The sequence below is a fragment of the Spermophilus citellus genome, assembly GCF_964194105.1.
Source record: "Spermophilus citellus genome assembly, chromosome: 6".
NCBI classification, from domain to species: domain Eukaryota; kingdom Metazoa; phylum Chordata; class Mammalia; order Rodentia; family Sciuridae; genus Spermophilus; species Spermophilus citellus.
The window spans coordinates 153,968,140-153,991,607 of record NC_138187.1 but is presented as its reverse complement, the minus strand read 5'-3'; the positions used below and the strand labels follow the sequence as shown (position 1 = coordinate 153,991,607).

Here is a 23,468-nt window from a genome sequence, read left to right as displayed (position 1 = left end):
CCAGCACTTATTGTTGTTCGACTTCATAATGGCTGCCAATCTTACTGGAGTGAGATGGTATCTTAGGGTGGTTTTGATTTGCATTTCTCTGACTGCTAGAGATGGTGAGCATTTTTTCATGTACTTATTGATTGATTGTATGTCCTTCTCTGAGAAGTGTCTGTTCAGGTCCTTGGCCCATTTGTTGATTGGGTTATTTGTTATCTTATTGTTTAATTTTTTGAGTTCTTTGTAAATTCTGGAAATTAGGGCTCTATCTGAAGTGTGAGGAGTAAAAATTTGTTCCCAGGATGTAGGCTCCCTATTTACTTCTCTTATTGTTTCTCTTGCTGAGAAAAAAACTTTTTAGTTTAAGTAAGTCCCATTTGTTGATTCTTGTTATTAACTCTTGGGCTATGGGCATCCTATTACGGAATTTGGAGCCCGACCCCACAATATGTAGATTGGAGCCAACTTTTTCTTCTATCAGGCGCAGAGTCTCTGATTTGATATCAAGCTCTTTGATCCATTTTGAGTTAACTTTTGTGCATGGCGAGAAAAAGGCGTTAAGCTTCATTTTATTGCATATGGATTTCCAGTTTTCCCAGCACCATTTGTTGAAGGATGCTATCCTTCCTCCATTGCATGCTTTTAGCCCCTTTATCAAATATAAGAAAGTTGTAATTTTGTGGATTGGTCTCTGTGTCCTCTATTCTGTACCATTGGTCCACCTGCCTGTTTTGGTACCAGTACCATGCTGTTTTTGTTACTATTGCTCTGTAGTACAGTTTAAAATCTGGTATCGCTATACCTCCAGATTCACACTTCCTGCTTAGAATTGCTTTTGCTATTCTGGGTCTTTTGTTTTTACATATGAATTTCATGATTGCTTTATCTATTTCTACAAGAAATGCCATTGGGATTGCATTGAACCTGTAGAGAACTTTTGGTAATATCGCCATTTTGATGATGTTAGTTCTGCCTATCCATGAACAGGGTATATTTTTCCATCTTCTACTTCTCTCTTTAGGGTTCTGTAGTTTTCATTGTATAAATCTTTCACCTCTTTTGTTAGGTTGATTCCCAAGTATTTTTTTTTTTTTGAGGATATTGCGAATGGGGTGGTTTTCCTCATTTCCATTTCAGAAGTTTTGTTGCTGATATACAGAAATGCCTTTGATTTATGCGTGTTGATTTTATATCCTGCCACTTTGCTGAATTCATTTATTAGTTCTAGTAGTTTCTTTGTAGACCCTTTTGGATCTTCTAGGTATAGAATCATGTCGTCAGCAAATAGTGATAATTTAAGTTCTTCTTTTCCTATTTTTATGCCTTTAATTTCTTTTGTCTGTCTAATTGCTCTGGGTAGTATTTCAAGAACTAAATTGAATAGAAGTGGTGATAGAGGGCATCCTTGTCTTGTTCCAGATTTTAGAGGGAATGCCTTCAGTTTTTCTCCATTTAGGATGGTGCTAGCCTGAGGTTTAGCATAGATAGCTTTTACAATGTTGAGGTAAGTTCCAGTCTCCTATTGATGGACATTTAGATTGTTCCAATTTTTACCATTATAAGAAATATAGTAGTAAACTTTTATTTTTTTTATTTCTTATGGTGCTAGAGATTGAACCCAGGACCTCATACATGCTGGCAAGTGCTCTACCACTGAGCTTCCTCCTCAGCCCCATGATACATATTTTTGTACCCACATCTTTCTGTACTTTCTGTTTATTTCTTTCAGAACCACTGTGGTTGTAGGTCTATCTTTCTAGAGTCTGTTTTAATGTGCCAATTACTTGTAGTCATCATATATATGTAAATTAAACAAAACATGTGATCAACTTGAGGATGCCTAAGAATTAAGGAATCATGGAATATTAAGTAGCCATGTACATTATAAACAACGATGAATGAATGTTTGAGCTTAATTAGAACAAGAAATAAATTGAAATCAGGATATTGAAAAATAAAGCCATTCACCAAACTTTAAGAAGCATTGCCATACTACATACTCCCTTTGCCCCAACACACATACACACACACACACATACACATACAAATGGGGATTCATTCTCATCTAGAACTTCTCTTAGACCTTTCCTTGTGGCAAGATATACAAGGATAGGTTAGTATTTCTCATTTATCACTATCTCCTTAGTACCTGGCAAATAGGAGATGCTTATTAACAATTGTACTATTATTGTAGCAAATATGCACAGGCTGTTCTGTTGGCCATTTCAGATGGAGCTGTTTCAACAGTCAGAAATTTATGTTTAGTTCAACCAGATAAGAAAATGGAAGCCAAGGCTTGTGTCTCCAGTCCCCCTAGAAATTCACTGTCTACTGCTGCTGTCAAGGAGACTGCATGGGATTGCCCTTTGAAGAACCATAAAGAACCAGAACAGAAGATATATAAGAAGCCTAATCTGGTTGTAAAGCCTTTACAGCTGGTGAGTGAGGTTTAAAGACCCTGCACAATGCAGATTCAGCATTATGAAAAGTAACCAAATGAAACCAGAATTACTTTTAGAAAAATTTTGTCTCATATACCTCATTTATTGAAAAGATTAGTTCTTTCATCCAAAGTCACCTTATATAGTATCTTTTCAGTAATTTATGTAACCAGTTTTCCCTCAATTTTCAGATGGTTTTGAGATTGGATCGTCCTTATATGATGATGGTACTGTCTGTGTCTCCCTGTGATTGAAATGTGGGCTGGGAAGTCCTCAGGGGCTTCCGAGGGGACCACAGAGGACCTGTTGACTGAGTGCCTCAACAGCTGCTGCAAATCTCCTTGCACTCAACCTCAGTTATTGGGTCCTTTTTTCCTCACCCTTCTGTCATTACATATTTTTTTTTTTGAGAGAGAATTTCAATATTTATTTTTTTAAAAAAATAAAAGCAACATCTTTGTTGTGGTGCTGAAGATCGAACCCGGGCCACACGATGCCAGGCAAGCATGCTACCGCTTGAGCCACATCCCCAGCCTCCTGTCATTACATCTTTACACACAATTCTTTTTGTGTTCTCTTCTCCTGTTCCTTATGTTATTACTAAGGAATTAGTCTTATGTTACTCTTCATTGTACCCTCAGTATCTGGCTCCTTTCATGAAATGACAAAAATTTGAGAGCCTGCTATATTGTTCTGGAGGACAATAAAAAGGCCTACAGTAATATATATTTTAGAAGACAAAATGATATATTTTAGAAATGTTTGCACAATCCTATTTTTGATTGGAAGACTAGTCTAAAATTTAATCTAGACTTCGTTACCTTTCCCTGTTGGTAGGGTTGAGTAGAATGAGAATTCACTTTAGTTCAGCCTGAATATTTGAAATATCATGTTGTCAAATTTTAATAAGTCATTTGCATAATATGTCTTAACTCTTTGCCTAATATCAGAAGGTAATATATTCATATTTTAACATAAGAATCACCTGTGGAATTTTTTAATATGCATGGTTTCATTCTCACATATTCTGAATCAGTAAATCTGGCCTGAACCCATGAATATGAATTTTTATAGTTTCCCAAGTGATTCTGAAAAAGGCAACTAATGAAGTATACTTTGAGAAATGTCAGGGTTTGAAATGTCACCCAAAGATTTATTATGGTTTCTTTGATTTCTTTCTTTTAACTTGTAGCAAGTAGGAATAAGTAAATCACAGCTCAGCTTGGCAATGGCAAATCATGATATCCCACCAGATGCTGTACAGGAGAAGAAATTATGCAGACTTCCACCATTAGATACCAGTACCCTTGTGGGGGTCTTTGTGGAGTATATTATCTCTCCAAGTCAATTCTACATCCGAATCTATAGCAGGGATTCATCAGAGTTACTTGAAGACATGATGATTGAAATGCGGTAGGAGTCCTTGTTTTCAATGTGTTTTTTCATGTATTACTCTAATTAGGAGTTATCATTTTTGGTCTCAGGACTCTTAAAATGAAAGACCCAAAGAGAGCTTTTGTTTATTGATATTTCCTATATAGAAATTGCAGAGTTAAAAAATGCTTCTTTTAAAAATTCATGGGTGATAATATAACATTTTTATAAAAATAACTTTTTAGAAAACGTTGGAAGAGTACCATTGTTTTACATTTTTACAGATCACTTTAATATTTGGCTTAATAGGGAAAAAAAGCTGGATTTTAATATCTGCTTCTACATGTAATCTATTGAGATACAATAGCCCCAGATAACCTTATACAGGCAAAATGTTCCAAGATACTCAGTGGATACTTGAAACAGGATAATACCAAACCCTGTGTATGTACTGTTTTTTTTCTTATATACACATAACTATAATAAAGTTTAATTTATAAATTAGGAATAGTAAGAGATTAACAATAATAAAAATAATAAAACAATTATAACAATATTCTGTAACAAAAGTTGATTGAACAACTGATGTAGCTATTAAGTAACTAATGGGCAGGTAGTGTATACGGTGGGCATATGCTACACAAAGCCATGATTCACATCCTGGCCGGATGGAGTAGGATGGTACAAGATTTCATCATACTACTCAGAAAAGCATGCATTTTTAAACTTGTGATTTGCTTATTTCTGGAATTTTCCATTTAATAATTTTGTATTACAGTTTTCCATGGGTAACTGAGCAAAAACCACTGAAAATGGTAAAACTACTATATGTGGTTTTGGTTAAAGTGTATGGAAACATCTGGCTTCCCAAATATATAGTTTGGGAAAGGAGTATTTTAATAGCCTTTTCAGAAAATTGTGAATATTATTTTTTAAAATATGCCCAAAGTTGACAAATGATAGTTTCTTGAAGATTACACTGTGAAATTTGAATTTTTCATATGCTTTTATGTTAAAATTGGTCTACATGTGTGCTTTGAGTCAATCCAGGACTAGTTATGTAATTACAGGTCCCAGTGCAAAATTAAAACACAGGGCATCTTACTTAAAAATTAAGAATTTCAAGACGGCAATGGCAGAGCATTTAAGGAAACACAAGGCCTCTTAAGCATGAATTCATGAGAAAGCATCCCTGAATTAATCTTTTGCCCATGTATAAATGCTAGGTCACTGAATTATACATATTTTTTATATGTTGGCACATTTCATCACATAACATTTAAAAATCACATTTGTTGCTGGGCATGGTGGCGCATGCCTATAATCTGAGTAGCTCACGAGGCTGAGATAGGAGGATCATGAGTTCAAAGCCAGCCTCAGCAATTGTAAGGTACTAAGTGAGACCCTGTCTCTAAATAAAAATATAAAGGTGGTTGAGTGCCCCCGAGTTCATTCCCCGTATCCTACCCACTCCAATCACATTTGTTAATATCACTACTGAAGTCATTAGAAAAACATGAAATATTGGCGAGCGGTCAAGCTTGTGGTGGTGGATGTAGTATTTCCAAAATCTCAACTTTTACTTGAAAAATTGAATTTTATCATTGACAATATATACTGTTGTTTTCCTTGCGGTGACAGGCTCACTTAACTTTGGGTAAGATGTTTACCAAATGCCCAAACATGAATTATCATAATTCGTTAATGTTCTTTTGAGCAAAAAAAGGTGGTTCTTTCCATGAAAAACAGTGACTAATTCATCTTTCAAGTGAAAAAAATCATACTTCCCTCCCAATAAAAGATTAGGTCACAATTCAGAACACACAAGCTTTTCTTTGACATAACTGGGGAAATGCCTTATGTATACTTAGTTTCATTTTTGTCACGTAGTATTGAAAAGATGTCACTTAGTGACTGCTGTTTAATAAGCTTAATCTTTATCAGAGACGATATTAAATGACATTGGCTTTTTTTTATTAATGTGAATATATGGCAGTGACAATTAAGTGGCTATAAGTTTGCCACTGCCTCGATTTAGCTAAGGTGCCTGGCTTATGTACCCATTGTTACTTTTACATGGTCAATGCAAATTTCAACATAGTAAAGGGCAGATAAGGGTTCAGTAATATTATGAAAATAGTTTTGATCTTGTGGACCTCCTGGAAAAGCATTAGGGTATATACTTTGAGACCTACTGCCCTAAAAAATGTCCATTTTAGGAAGAGATGGGAAATGAGATCGCATTGTATTGTGTTCTGAGAATGTGAGATAAGAAAATGTATAATTTTCATACTTTATCTTTGAATAAGTTTGTTAATAAAGAGAATGACTTTGGACAAGAAAAAAGAATAAAATTCTTTGGCTTTGGTAAGCATTAACAAATCAGGGGAAAAAATCAGGATTTTTTTCTTTGCCTTTTGCCCAGGCTTTTCTATTCTTGACCTATCAATAAAAATAATCTTTAATTTTTCTTCCCCTATGGTTTCTCTGTATATGGAATTCCACAGGCGTTGTTATTCTAACCAGCTGGTTTCTGATCGATATATCATGCCAGAATGTTTTGTCCAGCCGGGACACCTGTGTTGTGTAAGGATTTCTGAGGATAAGTGGTGGTATCGGGTTATTATCCATCGAGTGCTTGGGAAAAAGGAAGTTGAAGTATTCTACCCAGACTTTGGAAATATCGGAACTGTTCAGAAGTCCTCTCTGAGGTTCCTCAAGTGAGTTGAATTTAATAAGAACAATGGACAAATTAAATTTTGAATCAGTGCTGAAACTTGGGGAGGCTGTGATCTCTTATTTTTCTTTTAGCTTTATCGCTCCATCCTTCCACCCTTTCCAAGCCTCCTCTTAGTGTCATTTAATTTCACAGGTGGATTATAATCTCATGTCTTCTTTGACTTGACTATGAATTTGAATGGACCATTTGACTAAATTTTAGCCTCTTATTAAGAAAGTGACTCCTTGAGAATGGCAAGTTGAAGACCAGCCTGGGCAACTTAGCAAGACTCTGTCTCAAAAAAATAGGAAGGACTGGGAATGTAGAGTGCCCCTGGGTTCAACCATCAGTTTCCAAAAAAAATAAAAACCAAAACTAAAAGAAAACTACTCTTTGGGTCATACTAAGAGGTGCGTTCATATATTCAGGAAGCTTGAACCTGAATTTCTACTGTATGGTTCTCTCAAAGATGTATTTTATACTTTTTCTTAGGTTTCTTTAAAGTACGAGGCATTTATTATTAAATTGATGAGTAAAATACTCTGAAATGTTGTGCATAACAAATCAAGAAGCAGAGATTTTATAAAAATGCACTTTAAACATATGATTAAATGTTCATATATCGATTGTTGCTGCAGGTGCTGCTACACAAAGCTTCCCGCTCAGGCTATCCCTTGCTCTTTGGCTTGGGTGAGACCCGTAGAGGTATGTACTCTTGTTTTCCAGTAATTAGAAAACATTTTGAGTGTTTATTTTTTTCCAAGACTGTTTCTGAGTTCTCAGGATACAAAAACAAAACATGAAACCAGGCCCCTCTGCTCCCAAAAAATCAGGTATGTTGTATGGAATGGAAATATGTGGACAGACATTGTTGTACCCTGCTGTATTTGCTATAATAGATATTCTTACAGCATGACAAAGGAGCAAAAGGAAGTAGCCCCATCTCTCCAGGGTAATCAGGAAGCTTCATAGTAAAGGTGGCATCTGAGTGGAACTTTGAAAGAAGATTAGCAACCAGACAAGAGGAAAAACATTCCAGGGAGAGTAGTGTGAACATTTCAAATTTAAGAAATTAGTTCTGTTGGCTCTGAATATAGAATGAGCTGGAAGGTACATGACAAATGATGTCAGAAATAGGCACAGACTTCACGTGGAGAGCCGTGTTCAGAGGTCAAAAAGCTGCTGTCCCTTAGATGCTGGGGAACTGCCATAGTCGGGTGTCATTTTTAAGAGAATTCTCCCATACATTGTGAAAGGTGATTGGAGGGCCTGCAGAAAGCATTTACATTCACATAGGCAGGTATGGTGTGTGCAGTTATAATTATCTCTGGCCTTTACCTTTTCTCCTCTGAACCTATGCGTTCCTATGTGTGTTCCTCACGCCATTGTTGTCTGTTTAACCTAAATAATTTATTGGTTGCTTACATATAAATGACTATTTAAAAATATCTTTTAGTTGAAAAATACAGCAAAGAGAACCAAAAAAATCATATAATTCAGGGCTGGGGTTGTGGCTCAGCAGTAGAGCACTCACCTAGCATGTGCGAGGCCCTGGATTCGATCCTCAGCACCACATAAAAATAAATAAAGGTATCGACAACTGCAACTAAAAAAATTAAATATTAAAAAAATCATATAATTCAACCACTGAGACACACTCATCTTAGAAATTGTTGTGTTTCTTCCAGTTTATTTTATTGGATGTAGAAAGTCCAGGTTTTTGAAAGGTTTTTAGTGTTACCTAAAATAATCATAATATGTTGTATATTATGCTTTTTCACTTAGCATTTAGCATAAATATACATTAAGTTCTCAATTCTAATGGATTCATAGTAATTTATTAGCTAAATATGCATTGTGGCCTGTTTAACCATTCCTTTATTGTTGGACATTTAATCTTCTACATTTCCACTATTATAAACAATGTACACAAAGTGTTTTATTTATTTGCAGTACTGGATTGAACGCAGGCCCTTGTGCATTCTAGGCAAGCACTAAACCACTAATCTCCACCGCTAGCACCCCTAACTCTGCCTTTTTGTTAGACAGTCTCACAAAGTTGCCCAGACCAGCCTCCCAAGTAACTGGGTTATAGATGTGCACCACTGCACTCAGATTTCACAAAAACCATACATTGTACTACCATCAGGATTGGGTTTTAGTCTGTAGTCTTGAATGGGTCTCTTTTTACTACTTTGGCCATCAGGAAGCTGGATGCTAAATTTGCAACCCATTTATAACCAATGTCTTTTACATCAGCCAAATGGCTTCTCTGTTTTGTTTTCTTTTTTTTTTTTCCTCTTCATTGCCTTTTTATTTGCCTCCTATACCTCTCCTCCTCAGGGCTTTGGCTCATTCCAATCACAGGAATAGCTTATTCCAAGAAGTTTCATGGTTGCCCTTCCTGTTATTTCCTCAAAGGGTTTTCTTTTCCTCACAGCCAGTTTAAAGTATGCCCTTCCCCTTGAGTCATTCATCATCACCATGTTTTGTCTTTATTATACTTGTCACTGTCTGCTGTTTTCTTGTGTGTCCATCTGAACCCAACAGTATAAGTGTCCTATAGCAATGTTTGGTTAATGTTAAGAGCTCAGTAGTCATGTTTTTACCTAAAATGAATCTATCTCATTTTATTTCTATGTCTATTTTCTAATTTTGAAAATGATTAATTCTCTTGGTAATGGAAGAAGAGCAACAAAGGAATGTGATGAGACTATGTTCCCACAGACAAAATCAAAAGTAGGCAGGAAAGCAGAAGTCTCCTTGGAAATCAAACTGTAGCGGTTAAGGTTTTTAACCGCTTTCCAGCTGCCTTCTTGAGGGCAGTCTTCACTCTTCAGCCTTGCTGGCTTGAAGAAATAGAGGAGATTCTTTGAGAGTGACAGAACAGCTAGAAGTTAGGGGGCAAATACTTAACACACAGAATGGGTATACAATTGTATACACAGCGTATATAATCTTCCCAAATCCTTAGATGACTACTGAACTTTGCACGCACTAGGGACAACCTAGTTGCCCTAGGAGAAAGTTAACAACTGGCATTTGAAGGAACTGAACAGAGATTTCAGTTGCTACAGACTGCAAGAGCAAGGGGTGTACAAAATTTAGAGTTTAAGTCCAACTTGTCACTTAACAATGGAGACACTTTTTGAGAAGTGGATTGTTAGGTGATTTCATTATTTTATGAACATCATAGCATGTACTTACACAAACCTAGATAGTATAACCTACTACCCTACCTGGGCAGTGTGTTTTTTTTTTTTTTTTTTTTTTTGGTACTGGGGATTGAACTTGGGGGCACCAACCACTGATCAACATCCCCAGCCCTATTTTGTGTTTTGTTTAGAGACAGGGTCTCACATAGTTTTGCTTAGTGCCTTGTTTTTTTTTTTTTTTTTTTTTTTTTTTTTTTTTTTTTTTCTGAGGCAGGCTTTGAACTCTAAATCCTCCTGCCTTAGCCTCCTAAGCCTCTGAGATTACAGGTGTGCACCACCTGCCTGGTGGTTGTATTTTTAAATACATTTAAATGTTTATTCCTTAAACATTTTTTTTTTAATTTTAAGATTAAAATATAGCCATTATAGTTTGGATATGAGGTGTTCTCCCAAATCTCCCGTTAATGCAGGAACATTCAGAGGTGAAATGATCAGATTGTGAGAGCTATAATTCATCAGTCCATCCTAGTTTGATTGGACTGACTGGGTGGTAACTGTGGGCAAGTTGGTTATGGCTAGAGGAGGTAGGTGACTTCATCTTCTCTATGCAGGTGCTTCCTGACCCTGAGCTGAGCAGCTTTCCTTCACTTGCCCCCTCCTGCATAATGTCCTGCCTCACCTTAGGCCCAGAGTTGTGGAGCTGCCTATCTGTGAGCTCCAGATAAATTTTCCTCCTGTAAATTTTTTAAAAATTTCTTTCTTCCTTTCTTCCTTTTCCTTGTCCTTGTCCTTTTCCTTTTCCAAGAAGCCACGTGCTAGGCAAGTGGTCTACCACCAAGCCACAACACCAGCCCCTGTAAATTGTTCTTGTTGGGTATTTTGTCACAACAACCCAAAAGGTAACCAAAACAATAACCCATTTTGACTTATTTTTATCTTTTAAAAAACTTTTTAAACTGTTTTATTAAAAACTAGGACACAAGGCCTAGGCCTATGAAGGATCAGGATCAAAATATCACTGTCTTCCACCTTTGCATCTGGTCCCACTGGAAGGTCCGCAAGGGCAATAACACAGAGCCGTTGTCTATGACAGCGGTTCCTTCTTCTGGCATCCCCCCTGAAGGACCTGGCTAAGTCTGTTGTACAGTTAAATTTTTTTTTCAGGTAGGGATATACTTTAATGATTAAAAGAATAGTATAGCAAGTATATAAACTAGTAACGTAGTTGTTTATCATCATCATCAAGTATTATGTACTGGCCGAACAGCAGGTATGTTTCCACCAGAAGCACCACAAACCTGGACAGGATGTGACAATGCTATGACAGCTACCACATCACTATGCAATTTGAATTTTTCAGTTCCTTTGTAATCTTATGCGAATATTGTCACATACATGAACTTTTATTGACCAAAATGTTGTTAAGTGGTGCATAACACTGGGAGGACTCAGGGCATAGGTCAGTGGTCAAGCACTTGTGTGACCCTGAATTTCCATCCCCAGCTCAGCAAAACAACAACAACAACAACAAAAAAAACTAGGATATTTTGTCACCAGTATTCTTTTTTTTAAATATTTATTTTTTAGAAGTCGTTGGACATGGGGCTGGAGATGTGGCACAAGCAGTAACGCGCTCGCCTGGCATGCACGGGGCGTTGGGTTCGATCCTCAGCATCACATAAAAATAAAATGAAGATGTTGTGTCCACCGAAAACTGAAAAATAAATATTTAAAGATTCTCTCTCTTCTCTCTCTCTTTAAAAAAAAAAAAAAAAAGTAGTAGTTGGACACATACCTTTATTCATTTATTTATTTATTTTATGTGGTGCTGAGGATCGAACCCAGAGCCTCGCATGTGCTAGATGAGCTCTCTACCGCTGAGCCACAATCCCAGCCCACCAGTATTCTTGAACTGCAAGAAATACTAAAGGAAGTCCTTCTAGCTCTTAATGGAAATGAAAATAAATAGTAACTGAGATCTATAGGAAGGAATAAAGATTATGGAAAATAGTTAATATGTGGTGAAATATAAAACTGTTTTATTCTCTGAATTTCTTTGGGAAACATAGAACTTTTAAAAGTAAAATCATTGCATTTCATTTTGGAGTAGAATGTGTTGATATATATTTATTCCAAAAGTCTTCATGCAGTTTAAGCTTTATTATTTTTAGAAACATAAATGTCACAAACTAAAAATATCATTTGAAACTTTAATTTTTAACATATACTTGTTTTTATGTTATTTTGTGAAATTTTAACTAGTAGATTTGCAGTGTTAATATTTTGTTTCAATCAATTTTTGCCCACTCTAAGGGACTGGCACAAAAAAATTAAAATGCAGTATTTGTAGTAGTTTTTTTTTTCTGTTCCTCCTCAATGTGATTTTGGTGTCATATTTTTAGGGAATGTTTTCTTTTTACTTAGTTTCATTTTATTGGCATAATTATTCATAATATCTTCCTGTTCTTTTTGGGGGGGCAGGAGTTGCTGGGGATTGAACTCCAGGCTTTCTGCATGTTAAGCAGATGCACTACCACTAGGCCATGTCCCCAGCTCTCCTTTTTCTAACTTTTTGAGACAAAGTCTTGCTAAGTTGCCTAGGCTGGCCTTGAACTTGTGATGCTCTGGCCTCAGCCACCTAAGTAGCTGGGACTTACAGGCATGCACCATCTATGGTCCTTTGTGTGGCTTAGTCCATGCAGAGATGAAGGTCAGGAGCAGTGCAGGGTGTACTCCTAGGTTTATATCTGGGACCGCAGGCATGCATGTGTGGCCTGCCTTCTTTTCTTTTTGATGCCAGCAACTGTAATAGTATGTCCATTTACATTACAATTATTGTTCATTAGTATATTCTCTTCTTTTTTTTGTGATCTAAAGAGAAAGGTATTTGCCATTTTGGTTAGTTTTTTCAATGAGCCAGTTAACCTGGCAGTGTGTCATAGTGGTAGTTGATTCTGGCAGGAGAAATCAGTGGAGACCAAAGTTTGATAAAGAAGAGGAATACATCCCACAAATTGCCAACCTATTTGAAAGTGGGAAATGATGACTTTATTTTTTTAAATTTATTTTTTAATTAATGACTTAATTTTAAATTTTTAATTAGTTATACATAAGAATTCATTTTGATACATATAATGGAATATATTTTTTCCTGGTTGTACATGATGTAGAATCATACCAGTCTATAGTTATATATTTACGTAAGGTGATAATGTCTGATATATTCTACTACCCTTCCTACCCCGACACCCTCTCCCCTCCCTTCATAGCGATTTTATTTTATTTTTTGTTGTTACTGGGAATTGAACCCAGGGGCACTTTACCATCAGGCTACATCCCCAGCCCTTTTTATTCTGAGTCAATCTTACTAAGTTGCTTAGAGCCTTACTAAGTTGCTGAGGCTGGCCTCAAACTTGCAATCCTCCTGCCTCAGCTTCCTGAGCCATTTGGGATTACAGGCATGGGCCACTGTGCCTGGCTGTTAGTGTGAATTTATGCTCACTTATCCTATATTGTTTTTGTAAAAATATTTTTTTAGTTGTCAATGGACCTTTATTTTTTATTTATTGATATGCAGGTGCTGAGAATCGAACCCAGTGCCTCACACTGGGTGTGAGCTCTGCCACTGAGCCACAACCCCAGCCCCTATATTGTTTTTTACTGGACTTTTTTTTTTTTATCTTAGTTACTTTTCACTAAATCTTGCAAATTTCCAGTCATTGTCTCTTCAATTATGATTATATTTTTATTACCTCTGTTTCTGCCTCTTTTGCTGAGGCCATAACTTTTTTAAAATATTTTTTATATGTATGGACCTTTATTTTATTCATTTATTTATATGTAGTGCAGAGGATCCATCCCAGTGCCTCACACATGCTAGGCAAGCCTGAGCCACAGCCTCAGCCCACTGAGGCCATAATTAAAAGTGTCAAACTTCCTCAATTTTTCTTCCACTTCTTAACGGCCTTCTGTATTTTATGCCCATCTTTCTTCCCACACTGGGTAAATTTTTTTCCATAAATTATCTTCAACTTTGCTAATTTACTCTTAATCGTATATAATCTGCTACTGAATTAACCTATGAAGATTTTAGTTTGTTATATTTTTACTTTCTAAAGCTTGTTATGCTATATTTGTCTTTATAGATTGCTGATCTCTGCAGAATCTTTCAGACTAAGCAGGGTTGTTGTTTTTTTTGGAAGGGGGACTTTGCTTTAAGCATAGTAAGCTTAGTTTTATAATTTGTCTAGAAATTGTCCAAGAGGGGCTGGGGATGTGGCTCAAGCGGTAGCGTGCTCGCCTGGCATGCGTGTGGCCCGGGTTCGATCCTCAGCACCACATACCAACAAAGATGTTGTGTCCGCCGAGAACTAAAAAATAAATATTAAAAATTCGTTCTCTCTCTCTCTCTCTCTCTCACTCTCTCTCTCCTCTCTCACTCTCTTTAAAAAAAAAAAAAAGAAATTGTCCAAGATTTTAAGGGTTTGTTGCAGTTATATGGTTTCTACTTGTTCTTCTGATTCATTGTTTTTATGCATTTTATCTTTGCCTGTGTGCTGCTCATTGTCTTTGAAAAATTTTAAGAATAGTTAAATGATGCAAGCTGAGTGCACCTATCTCTGGAGAGGGTTTATGTTTGCTTCTGCCTGCTCCTTAGGATTTCCAGCACTTCAGAACTATGTTAATTTAAATTAACAACTTGAGGATTTATGGACCACTCTAATGATATGAAAATTGAGGTGCAAACCCATGTGAAGATTGGTTTCTTTCTCTCCCTGCTTACCCAAGACCATATCTTGCAGGACTCAATGAAGGAAAACTTTTCTACAGACAACCTACTGTAGTGGACCCCAGTTTTGCTATATGTCTCCTTTGCAGTGTTCAAATTTGCCTGGATTAGGAGGTACCCTTAAGACAAAAGTTGTTCCCACTTTCTCTTCAGTTTTTTTATTTTTTTAGTTGTAGATGGACACAGATACCTTTTATTTATTTTTATGTGGTACTAAGGACCGAAGCCAGTGCCTCACATGTGCTAGGTGAGCACTCTACCACTGAGCCACAACCCTAGCCCTTCCCTTCAGTTTTGGCCTGATAATTTGTCACTAGCTTGCTAGTACTTTGATGTTCTGGGCATATTAAAAATGATATTTTACCTAGACTTTTTAGGTTTTTTTTCCCTGTGGGAGGGTTGGTCTAATAATATATTTCTGAAATTAAGGGGTTCCTCACCAAATAATTACTTTTTCACCATTTTTTATTTTGATTTTTATCATCCTCAAATCATAATCTTATGTATCATTCTAGTTCTTTTATGCTTTGATTTTTCCACTTAAAACTACTGTACTGTACATTATCATAAATGGTACTATAATTCATGTTGAACTCTATCACCTAAATCTAGTGTCTTTATTATATTACAGGAACACTGGACATCCAGAGCTATTTTGCAGTTCCAGAAATTGTGTGGTCTGAAGCCGTTAGTAGGAGTAGTGGATGAATATATCGATGGAATCCTTAACATTTTTCTGTGTGATACATCCTCACATGAAGATGTCTATTTCCATCATGTCTTAAGAGCAGAGGGCCATGCTATTGTATGCCGAGAAAATGTCCCTTCCAAGGTAGAGCAGTGTGGATGCATTTTGCAACATATATTGCTTGCTCTCAACACTTAAATTTAATACAGAAGGTTGTTTGATTTATTCTTTAATTTTAGAGCCATTCATCACATTGCTGACTTCTTAATGCAGAACACTCTTAATTTTTAGATGACCATAAAAACCACATTTGGCTAATTATCCTTTAGAATATGAATACTTTTGCCAGGGTAGGTGGCACATGTGCCAGTGGCTGGGGAGGAGGCAGAAGAATCTCAAGTTCAAAGCCAGCCCCAGCAACTTAGCAAGATCCTGTCTCAAAATAAAAAATAAAAAGGACTGGAGATGTGGCTAAGTGATTAAGTGCCCCTGGGCTCAATGCCTAGTACAAAAAAAAAAAAAAAAAAGATTGACTATTCTCCCTTACTCCAAAGTATTTCAAAGTGTGTAGTTATCTTAGGTCATCCTAGAGAAAAGCAACACTTTTATTTTACATTATTGATAGTGATCTGTTGATAGTGATAGCTGTATCACTGCTAATATTGATGCTAATTTTTGTAACTATGTAAAAGTGTCAATATGGAGCAAGCTTTTAACTAAGAAGATAATGTACCTCCACAGCACTTGAGAATTATGAAGTACTAACTTTCGTCCTTTCTTTTTTGATTGGATAGTTAAACCCTTCCTCATTTAAAAAAATTATCTATTTTTATCCAGGGCTTCAGAGACCTAAATCCTTTAGCTTTATACACTCAACCCAGTGGAGGGCCAGATAAAGTTGTCTTGACAGAACTGGGTTATTCTTCTCAGCAACACTATTTTAATGAAGACCGAGAGATAAGTCCTCGATCCAAAGAGAGCGATTTCCATGCCCTGGTAAGTTATATTATAATAACAGTTAAATTATATTAATTATTATAATATTTACAAATATTATAATAATTCCTTTAATTAACTCTAGTTATCCTCGTTTTACAGATGAGGGAACTGAGGTTTTCCAAACTTAGATGCACAGTGATCTTACAACTAACCCGTTTCTCATTGTTAGGCAGCTTAAACCTTTGCAGTATTTGTGCTTCCTCTGGTGATTTCTCCTATTTACTCACTTCCTCTGTGTAGTTGTGCCTTCCCTTCTCAAATGCTGTCCTTCATACTCACTGCTCAGGTTCTTCACAGATTCTGATTTTTTTCTCCTTCAATGTTTGCCAACCCTCTCTCCATCCACAGTTACAACAGTATTATTATAACAACCTTTTATTATGCATTATTCTAGCCACAGAGCAACAATAATTATTGAACTTGTACTACCTCACAGGCACTGTTCTGAGTGCTCACATGTATAGAGAATTTAACCTGCATAATAACCTTCCCATTCTAAATAAAAGGAAAGTGAAGCTCATGCTAAGAACTTAATATTTCTTGAATAGATAAACAGGTCCTCTTGAGTCTGATAGTCCAGTACCTGTTGTCATGAGGAATAAGAGTATAGGAAGTGTTTAATCTTGAAGGCTGGAAATATTTTGTTGTTGATATAAGGCTTTTTATTTTTGTTGAATAAAATAAAATGTAAAAAGATTTTGTAAACAACATTAATATAGAAGACAAAGAATTTCTTTCATATCTACTAAAAAGATATTAATGATGTATTTAAGTCTCTTAAATCTATGTCAAAGGAGCCATTAAAGGATTCTGAATTCAGTTCTCTGAAAACTCACAAGAGCTGTGAAGAAGATCTAAAGTGGTCCATTCCAGAGCCAAAGGATCTGAAGGAAGAAAATGAGGTAGGAGAAGGAAAGGTAGTTTTTAAAAAATATGTAATTAATATAATTAATTCACAAATGAAGAGACTGAAATAAATTAGCTTTTTAAGCTCTGCTGCTTTTATTGTCATAGATCATCTCTCACAGATGAATTATAAATTCTCTCTTTAGCAGTCTCCAAGGTGAGTGTTTTAGGGACATAACCTTGATCGTGGAAAAGAAAAGGCATCACCTGGCTTTGATGTGCTAGTTACTCTCCTGTATGTTTATGCCATATTCAAGAATTGTGCAGTACCTAAACACTGAGATCGAGAACAATGCTAGGGAAAAGGGTTTATAACTTTTTTGAAGGGCATGTTTTATTTTTATTTTAGTCAAATGTTTATGTACACATAGCCTAGAGTCCCTTATGACCATTTCTCCTCTGTGGCCTATATCCCAAAACAACCATTTTCATTTATTTTAGCTACTTATTTTGGAGTTTTACCTCTATTCCTTTAATACATACATATCAATCTCTGCTTTCTCAGTTTTATGTATCTGTGTTCTACCCAGTAGAAGGATGAGGGCTTAGTTCTCTTTCATCCCTTCACCCTACCACACATAAACATAACTGTTGTGTCCCCTCTCCACCATCCATCATACTGAGTGTATCAAACTTTCCATTTGCATTCTTATGGCTGTAAATGCTGTTCATGGCTCAGGCACATTGTATGCTATGACACCTTTTCCTTTCCTGCATAAATTTACTTTGTCTTACCATCTTTCTTTTTAAACTAATATATGGCAAAATTGACTTTCTTTTGGTATAATTTTCTGTCAGTCTTAATATACAAGTAGTTTCATGTAACCAGTATCAAAATCAGCATGCAGAGTGACTCCATCAATCTGAAGTAACTCCCTTGTGCTACCCTTTTTTAATCAATCTCCTCCATATTCCTGACCCCAAGCAACTACTCAATGCATTACAAATCATATTACACACATAGAGCACAATTTTTCATACCTCTGTATACAAAGTATATTCACACCAATTTGTGTCTTCATATATGTACTTTGGATAATGACTATCATATTCCACCATCATTTCTAACCCCATGCACCCTCCCTTCCCCTCCCATCCCTAGAGTTTGTCTATTCTTCCCATGCTCCCCCTCCATACCCCACTATGAATCAGCCTCCTTATATCAGAGAAAACATTTGGCATTTGTTTTTTTGGGATTGGCTAGCTTCACTTAGCATTATCTTCTCCAGCTCCATCCATTTACCTGCAAATATCATGATTTCATTCTCTTTTATTGCTGAGTAATATTCCATTGTGTATAAATGCCACATTTTTTTTATCCATTCATCTTCTGAAGGGCATCTAGGTTGGTTCCACAATTTAGCTATTGTAGAAAATGATATAAAATCAATCAAAAAATATATGAAAAATTTTCATCTCTAGCAATTAGAGAAATGCAAATCAAAACTACTCTAAGATTTCATCTCACTCTAGTTAGAATGGCAGCTATTATGAATAAAAACAATAAGTGTTGGCGAGGATGTGGGGAAAAAAGTACATCATACACTGCTGGTGGGACTGCAACTTAGTGCAGCCAGTATGGAAAACAGTATGGAGATTCCTTGTAAAATTGGTAATGGAACCACCATTTGACCCAGCTATCCCTCTTCTCGGTCTATACCTAGAGGACTTAAAAACAGCGTACTACAGGGACACAGCCACATCAGTGTTTATAGTTTTACCTTTTTAGAACCATCATATAAGTGGAATCACACAGTGTTGTAATCTTTAGGACTGGTATCATTTATTCTTCTAAAGTGTTGCATTTAGCAATTTCAAATCAAAGCTTTTGACTACTTAGTTTGGATTTATTGTAAGGATGTATCATGCTTGTATAGCTTTTCATCCATTGAAGATAATTATGCATAGAACTGCTACAAGTATTTGTGTACAGATTTTTGTGTGAACACAAGCTTCATTTAAATAGGGGAAATGCCTAGGAGTAAAATTGCTGGGTCACATGATTATCAAATTGTTCCCTAGAAAGGTTGTATAATTTTGCATTCCCACTAGCAATCTGTTCTAGTTGCTCCACACCCTTGCTAGCACTGTGTATTACCAGTAATTTTAATTTTAGCATTCTGATAGGTGTGTAGTGGTAGTACCACATGGTATATTTTGCATTTCCTAATAACTAATATTGTTTAACATCTTTTCTGTACTTAATTGCCATCCATACATACTTTTTGTAGAAATGTCTGTTTAGGTCTTTTGCCCATACTTTTATTTATTTATTTTTATTTATTTTTTTATTTTTATTTTTTTTTTGCAGAATGGATTCTAATTTTATTTTATTTTATTTTTTTTTTTAATTTTTATTGGTTGTTCACAACATTACAAAGCTCTTGACATATCATACTTCATACATAGATTGAAGTGGGTTATGAACCCCCAATTTTACCCCAAATGCAGATTGCAGAATCACTTCGGTTACACATCCACAATTTTACATAATGCCCTATTAGTAATTGTTGTATTCTGCTACCTTACCTATCCCCTACTTGCCCATACTTTTATTGGGTCATTGGTTTTTGGTTTTTTTTTTTAATGTTTTTGAGAATTTTTAATATATTCTGGATGCTACTCCTATGTCAGATATGTGATTTCAAATATATTCTTCCACTTGTAGCTCATATTTTCATCCTTTTAATAATGTCTTTCATGTAGCAAGAGTTTTTAATTTTGAGAAGGTTAAGATATCAATTTTTTTTCTGTGTACAGTGTTTCAATATTGAGAAATCTAAATTAATTTGGGGGGCATATGGGGTTAAGACAGGATTTATTTTGTTGTATATGTCATGTTCAGTTGTTCAAATATCATTTGTTGAGAAGACTATCCTATCTAAATTGAATTTCCTATAAAGCATTACCAAAATTCATTTGTCCATATTTGTAGTTTTTTTTGTGTGCGTGTGTGCGTGTGTGCGTGTGTGTTGTGTATGGTGCTGGGGGTTGAACCCAGGGCCTTTCACATGGTAGGCCAGTGCTCCATCACTGATCTACTTCCCCAACCTAGTCATCCATACTTATATGAGTCTATTTCTAGACTGGATTCTGTTCCCTTGTTCTGTTATATCCATCCCTTTATTGGTACCAGACTTTGAATACTGGCTTTATAGTAGTCAGGTAGTATAACTTCTCCTATTTTATCATTTTTCAAAATTTTTTTAATACTCTAGTTCTTTTTTCCTTCCTTATAAATTTTAGAATCAATATATCTATATTTGGGATTTTGTTGGAATTGTGTTAATTTGTGGATAAATTTGAGGAAAGTTGATATCTTTATTCTCTGAAGACAGAAGCTACCTGCCTATTAATTTAGGTTTTTCGTTTATATCTTTATCATGTAGCTATAATTTTCAGTATTCAGAAACTACATGTGTTTTTTTAACTTTATACCTAAATATTTCATTTATCTGGAGCTATTTTAGATAGTTTCATTGTTAGAATATATAATTTTTTTAAATTTTGAACTTATATCTTGTGAACTAGCTGAACTCACTTATTAGTTCTAGGAGTCCCTTTGGGATTTTCACATAGGTAGTGGTGTCTGCAAATTAGTAGTTTTATTTCCTTCTAATCTGTATGGATTTAATCTATCTGCCTGCCTTGCTCTGGCTAGTATTTCAGATACTGTTGAACAGGAGTATGAGAGAGAATATCCTTGTACTCCTGAAAAGTTCTACCCATGCATGAATGTTGAATTTTTTTTGGGGGGGGGTACTGGGGATTGAACTCAGGAACACTCAACCACTGAACCACATCCCCAACCCTATTTTTGTATTTTATTTAGATACAGGGTCTCACTGAGTTGCTAAGTGCCTCACTTTTGCTAAGGCTGACTTTGAATTCAAAATTTTCCTGTCTCAGCCTCCCGAGCTGTGGGATTACAGGTGTGCACCCCTACACCCTGAATGTTGAATTTTGTTGAATTATGTTTTGCATATATTAATAGTCTACTCCATTAGATATTGGATAATGAACCCTATTTGGCCATGGTGAATTATTCTTTTTATATATTACTGGATGTGATTTGCTGATACTTTATTGAAGATTTTTATGTCTGTCTTCATGAAAGCTATTGGTCTGTATTTTCTGGAAAAGATATAAAATTGATTTCATTTCCTTGTTTTATGGAGTTTAAATATTATTTATGGTATACAACGTGAAGTTTTAATATATAGTTTTTATGTATAGCTTGTGGAATGGCTAAATGAAGCTATTTAATGTATTTCTTACATACATTCTTTTTTTGTAGTGAGAACAATTTAAGTCTACTTTCTTAGCAATTTTCAAGTGTACAATTCGTTGTTGTTAACTGCAATCACCAAGATGAACAATAGATCTCTTGACTTATTTGTCCTGTCTACTGAAATTTGTGTCCTTTGACCGGTATCTCCCCAATTCCCCTCTCAGCCTCTAGTAAATCATCATCTTACTATTCTGTGAATTCGCGCTTTTTTTTAATTCCACCCATAAGTGGGAGTATGTTTTCATCTGTGCTTGGCTTTTTTCAGTTAACATGATGTCCTTCAAGTTGTCCATTTTGTCACAATGGTGGGATTTCCTTCTTTTTATAAGGCTGAATAGTATTCCATTGTGTATGTATACCACATTTTCTTTAGACCTTCGTCTGTTGATGGATGCTTAAATTGATTTTATATTTTGATTGTTTGTGAGTAAAGATGCAGCAAACATAGGAGTATGGATATCTTTTCAAGATATTGGTTTCATTTCCTTTGGATTTATACCCATTAGTTAGGCTGCTGAGTCAAATGGTAGTTTTGTTTTTAATTTTTTGGGGAACCTCCACACTGTTTTACGTAATGGCTATACTAATTTATGTTCTCATCAGCAGGATATAAGGGCTTCCTTTTTTCCACATCCTCGCCAATACTTTTTTATTTTTTAGTAAGTCATTCTAACTTGTACTGAGATAATTTCTTTGTAGTTTAAATTTGCATTTCTCTGATTATTGGTGAGCATTTTTCCATATGCCTGTTGGACTTTCATATATCTTCTTTTGAGAAAGGGAGAAATCTGTTTTCTTGGCAGAAATTTTTTGTTTGATGTAATCTCCTTTGTCTGTTTTTGCTTTTATTGCCTTTATTTTTGGGGTCATACTTAAAAAAAAAAAAAATGATTGCCCAGACCAGTGTCTTGGGGCTTTTCCCCTTTGTTTTCTTCTAGTACTTTTACATCTTACATTTAAGTCTTTAATTCACTTTGAATTGATATTTGTATGTGATGTGAGATAAGGGATGTGAGATAAGGGCTTAAGTTCATTCTTCTGTGTTTAGAATCCAGTTTCCTCAATACCATCTATTGAGATACTGTTCTTTCCCCCATTGTGTGTCTGGGTATCTTTGTGGAAAATCAGTTGACTGTAATGCATGGATTTATTTCTGGAATTTCTATTCTACTTCATTTGTCAATTTGTCTGCTTTTATGTTAGTACCATGCTCCATGTGTTAGCTGTTCTAGGATCTGTGCCTTTACATAATTCCAGAGTAAGTTTTTGCCTGAAAAAATACCTTGCTGGGTTTTCCATAGATATTTCATTACAGTATTTGATTAATTTTGAAGAAAATTAACATCTTTATTATGTTGAATCTTTTAACATGAATGTTGTGAATCTCTCCTTTTATTTAGGTCTTTGATTTCTTATCTCTGCATATTGTAATTGTCAGTATGTAGGTTCTGTATATGTTTTATTAATTGTATATATAATGATATTTGCTATGATTATAAACGGGGTATTTTTAATTTCAGTTTCTGCATGTTCGTTGCTGGTATGTAGAAATGAAATTGATTTTTTTGTACTGATCTTGTATAGTGCAACCTTGATCACTTAGGAGGGTTGTTTTTTTTTTTTTTTTGGTAGATTATTTGGGGTTTTCGTAGTCATGTCATCTACAGATATGGTTTTTTTTCTTTTCTGGCTTTTATTTCTGTTCCTTGCTTTTTGCACTGGATAGAGCTTCTAGCACTATGTTAAATAAAAATGGTGAGAGACAGACTTTCCTGGCTTCTTATCTTGGAGGAAAAATACCAAAGATGTTAGTTAGCTCTAAGTTTTGTATAATTATTCTGTGCAAATTGAGGAAATTCCCCTCTATTCTTATTTTTCTGAAATATTTTGGCATTTTAATTTATATGTTATTTTTTTTTATTATATCTGTGTAGGGTTTCCCCCCAGTGGTATATCTAGGAATTACAGTATAAACCCTGACTTCTTTTTACAGTGGACTTAATGGGTAATTTATCACTGAACAGTATGTCAGTATCTTACCATCATATAAATCATCTTCTTGCTAACTTTTTACTATCCTTATGTATTAAATTTACATTGAAATTTCATAGTGTTATA

General features: G+C 35.3%; 1 protein-coding gene across 1 annotated transcript in view; it reads left to right on the top strand.

Annotated features, from left to right (window-relative positions):
* The window catches only part of TDRD5 (tudor domain containing 5), a 66,444-nt gene that overhangs the window by 27,145 nt on the left and 15,831 nt on the right, over positions 1–23,468 (top strand). The window contains exons 8-14 of the mRNA XM_081300091.1: positions 2,218–2,426; positions 3,622–3,842; positions 6,311–6,523; positions 7,161–7,227; positions 15,098–15,298; positions 15,992–16,154; positions 16,907–17,055. Coding sequence (XP_081156217.1) covers positions 2,218–2,426; positions 3,622–3,842; positions 6,311–6,523; positions 7,161–7,227; positions 15,098–15,298; positions 15,992–16,154; positions 16,907–17,055 — 1,223 coding nt within the window. The remainder of the gene's footprint in view (positions 1–2,217; positions 2,427–3,621; positions 3,843–6,310; positions 6,524–7,160; positions 7,228–15,097; positions 15,299–15,991; positions 16,155–16,906; positions 17,056–23,468) is intronic.